Genomic DNA, 12,696 nt, shown 5'->3' with positions numbered 1-12,696 from the left:
AAATGTTTTCAATAGGAGAAGCCTCAGCATAAACATAGAAGTGAATGTTTGTGTTATACTACACTGCCCCCACATAGTAGCATGAGAATATTAGTATATTCAAGCACAGTCTTACAAATACCAAAATAATAAAGCTTCCTAGGAGTCTTAGAGCATAATTCAAACAAAGAGGTGAAAAATATTGGACATAAATTTCTATTCTAATACATAAATTAAAATTTTCAATCATTATTATTAAAACCTAGCAACATTCCATTTAATTCTGGGAAATTTCCTACTCCAATGTGTGTGTATCCTCATGGGCACATGCATGCACTTCTGTTCATGGTCTCATTTGTGCCCCTATTTTATGTGTTTCAGCATTAATGTGGTAGAAAAAAAATGCATGTAGAGTAAGTGAATAAACCCATATCTTTAATAAGTTTTTGACAAGGAGGCCCCAAGTCATCTTAACCATTCTTATTCAGTATTGTTTTTCTGTATATATATTTTCTTTTTTCAGGACAAGAGATATTGAATAAGTAAGGATACAATTTCAGACTCTTAATTTCACTGTGGTCTTAACAAAACTGGATTCATTTACAATGTACAATGTTAAAAATCACAATCTTAAAGATAATTTTGCCTCTGAAATGACCTTCATGAGTGCACTCTTAACCTCTTTGTTCCTCAGGCTATAGACCACAGGGTTCAGCATGGGGATGACCATGGTGTAGAACACAGATGCCATTTTGTCTGTGTCCATGGAATGGCTGGAACTGGGCTGTAAGTACATAAAAATGAGTGTCCCATAGAAGATGGAGACTGCAGAGAGGTGAGAAGCACAGGTAGAGAAAGCCTTCTGATATCCTGTAGATGAGTGCATCTTTAGGATGGTGATAAATATGAATATGTAGGAAATCAAGATGACCATGAGAGCAAAAAAGCTGTTGAAGCTCACTACGTAAACAAGAACCAGCTCACTGACACGTCTATCAGAGCAAGAAAGAACCATGACTGCAGGAACATCACAGAAAAAATGATGAATCACATTGGACATACAAAAGGAGAGTCTGAACGTGTCTCCAGTGTGGATAGAGGCATTCAGGAAACCACAGGTGTAGGAACCTATGGCCAGACATGCACACACACCTGTTGTCATGGTGGTGGTGTAATGGAGGGGTTTGCACACTGCTGCATAGCGGTCATAGGCCATTGAAGCCAACAGGTAACTCTCCACAGTGGCAAAGGCTGCAAAAAAGAACGTCTGAGCAGCACATGCATTGTAGGAGATGACCTTGTCTCTTATAAGTAATCCAGCCATGACCTTGGGAGTGACAGCTGTAGAGTAACAAAGGTCCACCAGAGACAGGTTACTGAGGAAAAAGTACATGGGAGTGTGGAGACGAGAGTCCAACAGAATCAACACTATTATCCCCAGGTTTCCAACCAGAGTGATGAGGTAGATGAGGGTGAACACGATAAAGAGGGGAATCTGCAGTTCTGGGTCACTGGTTAGTCCCAGCAAGATGAACTGCGTCACTTCTGTCCTGTTATCCATCAGTGTTGAGAACCACAAACACTATGGCAATGAGAAGAAAGAAATGGGTGATAAACCAAGAGACTTATATTGAAAAGTGTATACATACAGTATGTGTTATTTCATTAGAGCAGTAGCTTGTATATCAAGTTTCTCCAGATAAAAAAAAAAAATTAGCTTGACAACAAAAGTCAGCGCATTAATGATGTGTAGATTTGCAAACTGTTGAATCTGAAGTATGGAGCATCTCCTCAATTCTAAAGTTTTAGAAATCTGTAAACTGAGACGTAGAGAATTAAATAACTTGATCAAGATGGCTCGTCCAGAAGGAATGTCTGGCCGTTCACTTCCCCCAAGCCTAGTGAAAGCAAGTACTTGCCCATGACTCACCCACCAGGAACTGCTGCAGACCCTGTAGAGGTACAGACGGTCCCCAACCTACGATGATTTGATTTAATGATTTTTCCACTTTACGATGGGGCAACAGTGACACACATTCGATGCAAATCAAACTGTGACTTTTGAATTTTGACCTTTTCCCAGCCTACTGATGTGAGGGTTGACTCTCATGATGCTAGGCATTGGCACCAGCCACAGCCCCCAGTCAGCCACGCAATCATGAGGGTCAACAACCCAGACACTGGCAACCATTCTGTGGTTCACTTTCAGTACATTACATGAGATATTTATTAGAAAACAGACTTTGTGTGAGATGATTTTGTCCAACTGTAGACTTATGTAAGTGCTCAGAGTATGTTTGAGGTAGGAGAGGCTAAGCTATGATGTTCAGTAAGTCAGGTGTATTAAGTAAATTTTCAACTTACCATATTTTCAACTTACCATGGAGTTATTGAAACATAAGCTCATTGTAAGTCCTGGAAAATCTGTATATTCCCTACATCCTCTCAAGAACATCATGAGTTTAATTTGTTATTACGGTCATTTAAATTATGATGCACAAGGGGTTCCTGGGTGGCTGTCACTTGAGTGTCTGACTCTTGATTTTCGCTCTGGTCATGAGATTGAGCCCTTGCATCAGGCTCCATGTTGATTCTCTTCCTGTCTCTCTGCCCCTCGCCTGCTTGTGCTGTCTCTCTCTAATAAATAAATATGCACAGGACATTGAGTAATGTTTTATATTTATTTTTTGAAAAAATGTCTAATGTTTATTTGTTTTTGAGAGAGAGAGAGAGAGTGTGTGTGGGCAAGTGAGGGGCAGAGAGAGAGGGAGACACAGAATCCGAAGCAGGTTCCAGGCTCTGAGCTGTCAGCACAGAGCCCAAAGGCGGAGCTCGAACCCGTGCACCATGGGATCATGACCTGAGCCGAAGTTGGAGGTTTAACAGACTGACCCACCCACAGGCCCCGATTTTTTATATTTAAATGAATATTAGTTGACAAGCCATGCTTTGAACCAACTTTTGAACCCACACTGAATGGTTCCTAAGATGACAGTCTAAAATGTATTGAAACGAAATTGAATTGAACTCAACTTACCATTGCTCATTGTCTCTACTGGTCCAAAATCAGTTTGTGGTTTCCCACTGAAGTGTCTGAGAGACACGTGCATGGTGCACATGGTGGGCTGCCTGGAGCCTGAGGAGCTGGGATAGTCAGTACTCCTCCATAGGAAAAGTACTATAAATCTGTTCACTTAAACTTGAAGCCTTGGAAGGGCATCCCTCTTCTGCTAACTACTCACATCTTCCTCCTACACTTTGACAATTTCCCGTACAATAGGGGAATTACTTGTCAACATTAGACATTGTGGACATTGTTTGCCAGCCTTAGCACACACAGCCTTAGTGACCACTTGGATCCTATACTACATTCTATAGCAATAATACAGGCTTTATCTGCAAACGCATGTGTGTATACGTAGGTGGTATTATTATGCCTCCTTCACCATTGTGGAGCGTGAGGATTTGAGAAGTTATGCGATGCTCTAAAATACACAGCTAGCATGGGAAAGAGTCAAGATTCGAGAGTTAAATCCACTTTCTGTGTAATCAAAAGGCTCTGCTTTTAGCCATTCGCTGTCAACATCTGTGGTTGTACGGCTGACGATAAGCTTGAAATTATAGGGGAAAGTTATAGGGAAATTATAGGGGATCTTGTTAATTCATATGAGGGATTTTGTAGTTTAAAGGTTATTTCACTCTTGCTCTTGCTTGTTTGTGTCCAATGAGAGGTCAGCATTGAGTGGCCAGGATGAAATCACCACTCGATCAATTAGAGAATCATCTGTGGCTGTTTTGTTCATACCTTTAGCAAAGCAGGACGATGTTCCTTAAGTGTCAATAAACTCCCTTCTGAAGGAAATTTTGACATGTATATGCCAGTCTCACCTCTGTAGTTTGGAAAAACATTGAAAACATCGATTTCTGTTCTCAAATAACTCGAAATAAGCAGAGCTGCCCTACTGCTTTGCATGGATTACACTTCTCGTTAAAAATGTTTACGGGGGGCGCCTGGGTGGCGCAGTCGGTTAAGCGTCCGACTTCAGCCAGGTCACAATCTGGCAGTCTGTGAGTTTGAGCCCCGCGTCGGGCTCTGGGCTGATGGCTCAGAGCCTGGAGCCTGTTTCCGATTCTGTGTCTCCCTCTCTCTCTGCCCCTCCCCCGTTCATGCTCTGTCTCTCTCTGTCCCAAAAATAAATAAACGTTGAAAAAAAAATTAAAAAAAAAATTAAAAAAAAATGTTTACGGAATATGGATGCTTGCCGTGAGCAGGAAGAGCCAATGTTGCATAGTGAGTCTGAATCAGAATCTCAGCTGTAGAATAATGCATAAATCCTACTACAGGAGCTCTCTCAGGACATGGTCATAAGGCTCCAAGGTCTCCGAGGCAGGGAAAAATGGAGGAAGGAACATTAACGTGGTTAATTTCTGAACCTACCATGCATTCCTTCTGTGTCCTTAGAAGAATCACTGACTTCCTCCTTATTTGTAAAATAAAGATGATATGATTCCCTCTGACATAATTCAGACTTATGTCTGTAAATAACAAGCAGGGAGGGTCTGTAAAGCATCTGAGTAAGAAATTATCATTATTAAAGTCAATCGATGTGATTTTTCTCTTGGGGTGTTTCCCCTGAATGTGGTTGCAGGCTGATAGAGAATTCCACGATAAGACTTCTGTGCACTAGCAAGTTTAATATTCACATGAATAAATGATCACCAAATGGGTTCAACATGCAGACTGGTGCCTCTACAATGATGTCATGTGGAGTCATCTTGGGATTTCATTGGCTAATGCATGGGGACATGGAAAGAATTATAGAGACACAGGGACTTCTGGGAATTTCCCCTGGGAGAACATTTCTGGCACCTCATCCCACTTTCCCAGGACAGAAGTAATTAAACTGCCTGTGGGGGCCATGCAGGTAATTTTCACTGAACACACATATTTTTGTATTACTTGTTAGTCCTTATTATTTTTGTCAGTTTATAATTATGTATTATTTTTCATGCAATAATATCCATAATCCCAGTGGGTAGTTGTAAGATTCTGTCAAATTTACAAGTGAGCACTAGCACCTAAAGAAATTCATAGGAACTGCTTTTGGTAAACCCATTCTCCTACCCACTGTCCCAGGCAACCTATAAACTGCTTTGTCGAAATAAATTTGCCTTGGCAAGAGTATCCTAACTGTAATTCTAAACTATGTACTCTTTGAGTCTATAATCTTTCACTTAGCATTTGAGACCCATCTACATTGCTACCTGTGACAAAGGGCAATATTTTTACTGTAGAGTAGTATTTAACTGTATGGTCATTACCGATTGTTTATCCCTCTCTTCAACTGAGGTACATCTGTGTTGGTTCTAGTGTTTGGTGATTATGAATAAAGACGATCTATGAGTAGGCATTTTTCCAAAGAAGACCCATAGATGGCCAACAGACACAAGAAAAGATGTTCAACATCACTTATCATCAGGGAAACACAAGTCAAAACCACAATGAGATACCACCTCACACCCGTCAGAATGGCTAAAAGTGACGACACAGAAAACAACAGGTGTTAGAGAGGATGCAGAGAAAGGGAAACCCTCTTACACTGTTGGTGGGAGGCAAACTGGTGCAGCCACTCTGGAAAACATTAGGGAGTTTCCTCAAAAAGTTAAAAAATAGAACCACCCTATGATTCAGCAATTGTACTACTAGACATTTACCCAAAGATTACAAAAATACGGACTCGAAGGGGCACAGTCACACCAATGTTTACAGCAGCCTTATCAACAATAGCCAAATTATGAAAAGATCCCAAATGTCCATCGACTGGTGAATGGATAAAGAAGATGTGGCACATATATACGATAGGACATTGCTCAGCCACGTCAAAAAGAATGAAATCTTGCCATTTTCAATGATGTGGGTGGAGCTAGAGCGTATTAGGCTAAGCGAAATAAGTCAGAGAAAGACAAATACCATACGATTTCATTTATATGTGGAACTTAAGAAACAAAATATATGAACATAGGAGAAAAAAAGACAGAGACAAACCATAAAACAGATTCTTAATGATAGAGAACAAACGGGGGCTGCCGGAGGGAGGTGGGTGAGGGATGGGCTGAATGGGTGATGGGTATTAAGGAGGGCACGTGTTGGGATGAGCCCTGGATGTTCTATACAAGTGACGAATCACTAAATTCTACTCCTGAAACTAATATCACACTGTAGGTGAACTAACTGGAATTTAAATAACTACTCAAAACAAAAACAAACAAGAGACATGATCTAAACCTTTACCTAATGTTTTTTCTTTCAATGAAGAAACACTCGTTTTATTTTTTATTGAAGCATAGGTGGTACCCAATGATACACTGGTTTCAGACCTACAATATTGTGATTTGACTGTTCTACACGTTATGCTCTGCCACAACTCTAGCTCCCATCCATCACCACGCCACCCTTGTAACACTGTTTACAATACCACTGACTGTATTCCCTACGTTGTAGCTTCCTTCTCCTGGTTTATTCATTTCCTAAGTGGAAGTCTATATCTCCCATTTCCCCTTTGCTCACTTTGCCCTTCCCCCACATGTGTCCCCGCAGGCAACCACCGGTGTGTTCTCTGGATTTATGGGCCTGTTTCAGCTTTTTGTTTGTATGTAACCTCTCTCTGGTGGACCCCGTTTACTTCCTAACTGTTACTACCAAGGTGACGGCTGGGTTTCTCACAGAGGACAAAGTCAACTCCTCTGGTGACTGTGTTGCTCATGTGTTCTTCTGTGCGGCTTTTGCCAGTGTAGACTGTTTCTTGCTAGCGGTCATGACTTACGATCGGCCTGCAGCGGTATGTAAGCCCTTACATTATACCACCGCTGTGACCACCAGCTTGTGTGCTCAAATGGCAGTAGGCTGCTATGTCTGGGGTCACCCACCCTGGATTCACCTTCTGCCTCTTCTGCCATTCCAATGTGGTCCATCACTTTTTCTGTGATATCGCCCCAATCTAGGCTCCTTCCTGTTGTGACAACTACATAAATGAGATCGTGCTCTTTATCTTAGTAGATTTCTAAGTTTGTTTTGCCCTGATAGTAATCTTGACCTCCTATCTGTTCACATTCATTGCCCTCCTGAGGATGCGCTCAGCCGACGGACAGAAGAAAGCCTTCTCCACCTGTGCCTCACACCTCACTGCAGTCACCCTCTTCTATGGAACTGTCACGTTCGTGTACTTACAACCCAGTTCTAGTGATTCTACAGACAATGACCAAATGGCATCTGTGTTCTATGTAATTAGAGTCCTCATGTTGAGCCCTACTGTCTACAGTCTAAGGAATAAAGAGGTGAATAATGCTTTCAGGAAATCCACTAAGAAGATGAAGATTCTGTTCAGCCCACAGATTAATTAGAGAGATTATAAAACTGAATAGATAACCAGTTCTCTATTGTTGTGTAGCAAAATATCACAATGCCTAGTGACTTAAAACAACAGTTTATTATTTCTCATAGTTCTGTGGTTGGCAGGGCAGTTCCTTTGTTCTGTGGTTGGCAGGGCAGGTCTAAAGTATAGAACTTGCTGGTGGAAAACGATAGCATTATACTGAAGAACCTGGAAAACATATCTTGTTTTGGTGATTAAGGTTACTATCCCCAGTGACAAGTCACAGTAATATGTGTCCCCTGATAAGGTGTGATGACAATGGCAATTCTTATTTTTCTGAAAACCTATAATCCTGATCACACACACAAAAAAAATCAGACAAACACCGATTGGAAAACCTTCTAAAAAACAAAAATTGGAAGACCTTCAACTTCTGAGCTGTTAAGGTCGTGAAAATCCAAGAAGGACTGAGACACCGTCAACAATCAAAGGAGATTAAGGAAATGGGACAATATATTCGGTGCTGTATTCTGAATCTGTAAGAGCAAAATGACATGAGTTGAAAAATAATAATCTCAATGAATTTTTTAAGTTTAGATGACAGAACTGTATCAATGTTGGTTTCTTAGTTTTGACTAATGTATTATGATAAAGTAAGATGTTAACAATAGGGGAAACTGGGTGACAGGTAAAAAGGACATGTATTATATAATATCCCAGCTAATATTTTGAAAATCTAAAATCATTTTCAAATTTCAGATATATTTAAAGTAATTATTAAGAAATGGTTCCGATGGGGCGCCTGGGTGGCTCAGTCGGTTGAGCGTCCGACTTCGGCTCAGGTCATGATCTCTCGATTTGTGAGTTGGGGCCCCACGTGGGGCTCTGTGCTGACAGCTCAGAGCCTGCAGCCTGCTTGAAATTCTTTGTCTCCCTCTCTCTCTGCCCCTCCCCTGCTCATACTCTGTCTCTCTCTGTCTCTCAAAATTAAATAAATGTTTTAAAAAAATTTTTTAAAGAAATGGCTCCAGAAGAGAAACTATTTTCATAGACTTCAGAGCAGATACTTGTGTTGCCCTGCACAGACCCCACTAATGTCAACATATCCCTCTTAGGACATTTATGCACCGTTTTGCAAATCTTGGGAAGTTGGATGCTTTTAAAATTATAGAGATGGGAAAGGAAGATGGGTAAAAATTCCTTTGGAAGGCTTTATTATAAAATTCAGCTCACTTCTAATTCAAATAAAATATGCACTGACCATAGATTATATTAGCATATTGAGGTAGGTTATGTTCATTGTAAAATATTGTCATGCTTACATTTTCTATGGATGTTTAGAATCATTGGAGTTGATTGAGTAATCATTATTTATGAAGGAATTTTGCAAATTGAACAGTTAGGAAACTTTGCAGACTCATATTTTGTGTTATTATAATTTATTAAAAACAATTTATTTCATGCATTTTCATTTAATGAGAAATTCCTAATAGAAAAGAATTAAAGTAGTTTTATATGATCTATTTGATAATGTGGTTTTCAAAAGGTTATTTGTGCAAAAGAGTGAAATGCAAATAGTCAGTAAGAGAATATAGAAAAAAAAAAAGCAAGCACATCTCCTAAAATGCTCTCAAATTCTTTTTTAAAGAATTACATAATGCATTATCAAGCTAAAATTAACAATTCAGGGAACAACAGATGCTGACAAGGATGTGGAGAAACGGGAACCCTCTTGCACTGCTGGTGGGAATGCAAACTGGTGCAGCCACTCTGGAAAACAGTGTGGAGTTTCCTCAAAAAATTAAAAATAGAACTACCCTATGACCCAGCAATTATACAACTAGGAAATTATCCAAAGGATATAGGAGTGCTGATTCATAGAGGCACTTGTACCCCAATGTTTATAGCAGCACTTTCAACAATAGCCAAATTATGGAAAGAGCCTAAAGGTCTATCAACTGATGAATGCATAAAGAAGATGTGGTTTTCATATACAATGGAATACTACTTGGCAATAAGAAAGAATGAAATCTGGCCATTTGTAGCAACATGGATGGAACTGGAAGGTATTATGCTAAAGGAAATAAGTCAGTCAGAGAAAGACAAATAACATATGTTTTCACTCATATGTGGAACTTGAGAAACTTAACAGAAGACCATGGGGTAAGGCAAAGGGAAAAAAATAGTTACAAACAGAGAGGGAGTGAAGCAAACTATAAGAGACTCTTAAATACAGAGAATAAACTGAGGGTTGATGGGGTGGGAGAAGAAAAGGGGAAAAAGGATGATGGACATTGAGGGCACTTGGAATGAGCACTGGGTGTTGTATGTAAGTGATATATCATGGGAATCTACCCACCAAAACCAAGAGCACACTGTATACACTGTATTTTAGCCAACTTGACAATAAATTATATTTAAAAAAGAATTACATAATGCATTATTATCTATAATTATCAGTGGTTCAAATATATTGACTTCTGGACTCAAAGTTTAATTAATTTATTAATTAATTTAACAAATGTTTATTGAGAAATTATTATGACCAATTTAAGTATTGGGGATAACGTTGTTAATAAAGAAGATTCGCTGTCTTGTGTGGTGTATGTCCTAGCTGGACCAGTAAACAAGTAAACAAGCTAACAAACAAATAAATAGAAATTGTTGTATGGAAACCAATTTGACAATAAATTTCATATATTTCAAAAAAAAAAAAGAAATTGTTGAGTACTGATCAGGACTATGAAGAATAGAGAAAGTTGAGAACAGTGTCCATAGGAGGTGGGAGGGCTGTGATATGCTAATATTTAAACAAAGACCTGAGGGAAGTGAGGAAGCTTTTTGAACCTCAGCAAGTATAGCAAGTACAAAGGCCCTGAGGCAGGAGGGAGGTTGGATTGTCCAGGAACAGCAGGGAACTCAGTGTGAGGGGAGAGGAGGCAGGGTATAGGAGAGGGGCAAGACATGACGTAGCTCATCTGAAACTAAAGTATCCCTGCCTGAGTGTCATTAGCCATCTCGTAGTATTTTCAGCAGGAAGATAGATAACATTATCCTTACTCAGTGCCTTTATTGTTTTACAAAATATAAGAAAAGATAAACAGAAAAATTGGAAAAATCTCTTGTAATATACAGACCGACTTTTCTTTTTCTGGCCTTCTTGCTTTTGAAAATTGCCTTGTGACAAATCTGTTTCTAACAAACACTAAAGACAGAAGTATTGATTCCTTTAAAATACTGTATGCATGTAGCTCTGAATAAAATGTGCCACAAAAGTATATATTTTTATTTAAAAATTTATGTCATGTCTTACTTCATTTGGGACCTTTGTTTTGCCACCTTCAGTCATTTTTCTTCTTATTCAAGTATAATTAACATACAGTGTTATATTAGTTTCAAGTGTACAATGTAATGATTTGACAATTTTATACATTTCTCGGTGCTCACCAAGGTAAGTGTATTCTTAATCCCCATTTTGGACTCTTGAAAAAATTTTAACTACAGAAATAAATAACGTCAGACATAAATTCATATTCTAATATTTAAATTGACAATTTTAACTTTTCTATTAAAAACTAGCCACACTACATTTAACTCCTTTAACTAATTCCCCACTCCTGTGTGCATCTGCACATATGGGATTCTTCCATATGCTTCTATTCATGGATTTTTGTGTGCCATGGTTTACATATAGAGATGCATTGTTATATGGTAAGGAAAATAATGAACATATAATTAATAAGTTTTACTACAAGCAGGGCCCCCAAATTTTTAAGGTTCCCATTGGCCATCCTCATTTGGGTATCATGTATTTGGACATACACTTCTTTTTCCAGATGATAGACTTTTGAACAAGAGATCGTATTGCCTCAGTAATTTAGGTGGAGTGGGGGGCATTAAAATGTGACTAACTGCATGTTGGAAATCTGAGAGGATTTACACAGATCATTGTGCATGCTATGACTTTAGTAGAAAGCCTAGAGACAGTTTTGCCTTCTCACCCACCTTCTTGAAAGCAGTTTTAACCTCCTTGTTTCTTAAGCTATAGACCAGGGGGTTCATCATGGGAATAACCATAGTGTAGAACATGGATGCGATTTTGTCTGAGTCCATGGAATGGCTGGAGGTGGGCTGGGAGTACATAAATATGGCTGTCCCATAGAAGATGGAGACTGTAGTGAGGTGGGAAGTGCACGTGGATAAAGCCTTCTGATAACCCTGAGTTGAGTGCATCTTCAGGATGGTGATAAATATGAGCAGGTAGGAAATCAAGATAACAAAGACAGCAAAAAAGATGTTGAAGCTTGCTACCACAATAAGAATAAGTTCACTGACATGTCTATCAGAACAAGATAGAGCCATGACAGCTGGAACATCACAGAAAAAGTGATGGATCATATTGGACTTGCAGAATGAGAGACTGAACGTGTTCCGAATGTGGATGGAAGCATTCAAGAAACCATAGATGTAGGAACCTATCGCCAGACATGCACACACCCTTGTCGTCATGGTGGTGGTGTAATGGAGGGGTTTGCACACTGCTGTGTAGCGGTCATAGGCCATTGAGGCCAAAAGGAAATTTTCCACAGTGGCCAAGGCTCCAAAAAAGAACATCTGGGCAGCACATGCATTGTAAGAGATGACTTTGTCTCCCATAAGGAGCCCAGCCATAACTTTGGGAGTGACAGCTGTAGAGTAACCAAAGTCCACCAGAGACAGGTTACTGAGGAAAAAGTACATGGGAGTGTGGAGATGAGAGTCTAAGAGAATCAAAACAATCATCCCCATGTTTCCAAACAGCGTGTTGAGGTAAATGAGGGTGAACATGATAAATAGAAGGATCTGTAGCTTTGGGTCATTGGTTAGTCCCAGCAGGATGAATTCAGCCACTTCCGTGTTGTTCTTCATGATGTTGTTTGGGAACTGCAATATGCCCTGTAGTGATGAAAATAATGGAAGAGTCATAAACAACAAAGCAAGTGAAGTGAAATTGAAACAGATACATAGAAAGATAGATACACAGAAAGATAGATGATAGATAATCTAGATAGATATCTCAATGATAGATTGGTAGGTAGATAGATGATAGATGTGCATTATTTCTTTACAGCAGTAATTCTTCATATTATTCAGATCTCAAGTGTGAGCTTGACAATGAAATGTAATGCATGAATTCTCTATACAGTCACACATTGCTAAAACTGAAGGATCTTCATGGATCAAGTCTCACTTTCTAAATTTTGTAAATTTGTAAACTGAGATGTGAAGAGTAATGTCTTGATCAAGATGGCAAGTCTGAAATCAAATATATCTGTCATTTCAGTTCCATGGATCATTAAATGTT

At 39.3% G+C, this 12,696-nt stretch overlaps 2 protein-coding genes and 1 pseudogene across 2 annotated transcripts; 1 reads left to right on the top strand and 2 right to left on the bottom strand.

Moving 5' to 3' along the window:
* Positions 1 to 601: 601 nt before the first annotated feature.
* Positions 602 to 1,540, bottom strand: LOC115525541 (olfactory receptor 5B3-like). The gene has a single exon (XM_030332777.1). The coding sequence runs from the start codon at positions 1,538 to 1,540 to the stop codon at positions 602 to 604; it is 939 nt and encodes a 312-aa protein (XP_030188637.1).
* Positions 1,541 to 6,563: 5,023 nt separating this feature from the next.
* LOC115526423 lies at positions 6,564 to 7,380 on the top strand (annotated as a pseudogene).
* Positions 7,381 to 11,309: 3,929 nt separating this feature from the next.
* LOC115526421 (olfactory receptor 5B2-like) lies at positions 11,310 to 12,260 on the bottom strand. The gene has a single exon (XM_030333820.1). It carries the CDS (start codon positions 12,258 to 12,260, stop codon positions 11,310 to 11,312), a length of 951 nt encoding a protein of 316 aa, XP_030189680.1.
* Positions 12,261 to 12,696: the final 436 nt, after the last annotated feature.

The sequence above is a fragment of the Lynx canadensis genome, chromosome D1, assembly GCF_007474595.2.
Source record: "Lynx canadensis isolate LIC74 chromosome D1, mLynCan4.pri.v2, whole genome shotgun sequence".
Taxonomy (NCBI): Eukaryota; Metazoa; Chordata; class Mammalia; order Carnivora; family Felidae; genus Lynx; species Lynx canadensis.
Note: the sequence above shows the minus strand (reverse complement) of the source record. Positions and strands in the feature narration are given on the sequence as shown.

Coding starts and splice junctions, on each gene's coding strand:
- LOC115525541 (XM_030332777.1), bottom strand. CDS start 1,540: ATGGATAACAGGACAGAAGTGACGCAGTTCATCTTGCTGGGACTAACC.
- LOC115526421 (XM_030333820.1), bottom strand. CDS start 12,260: ATGAAGAACAACACGGAAGTGGCTGAATTCATCCTGCTGGGACTAACC.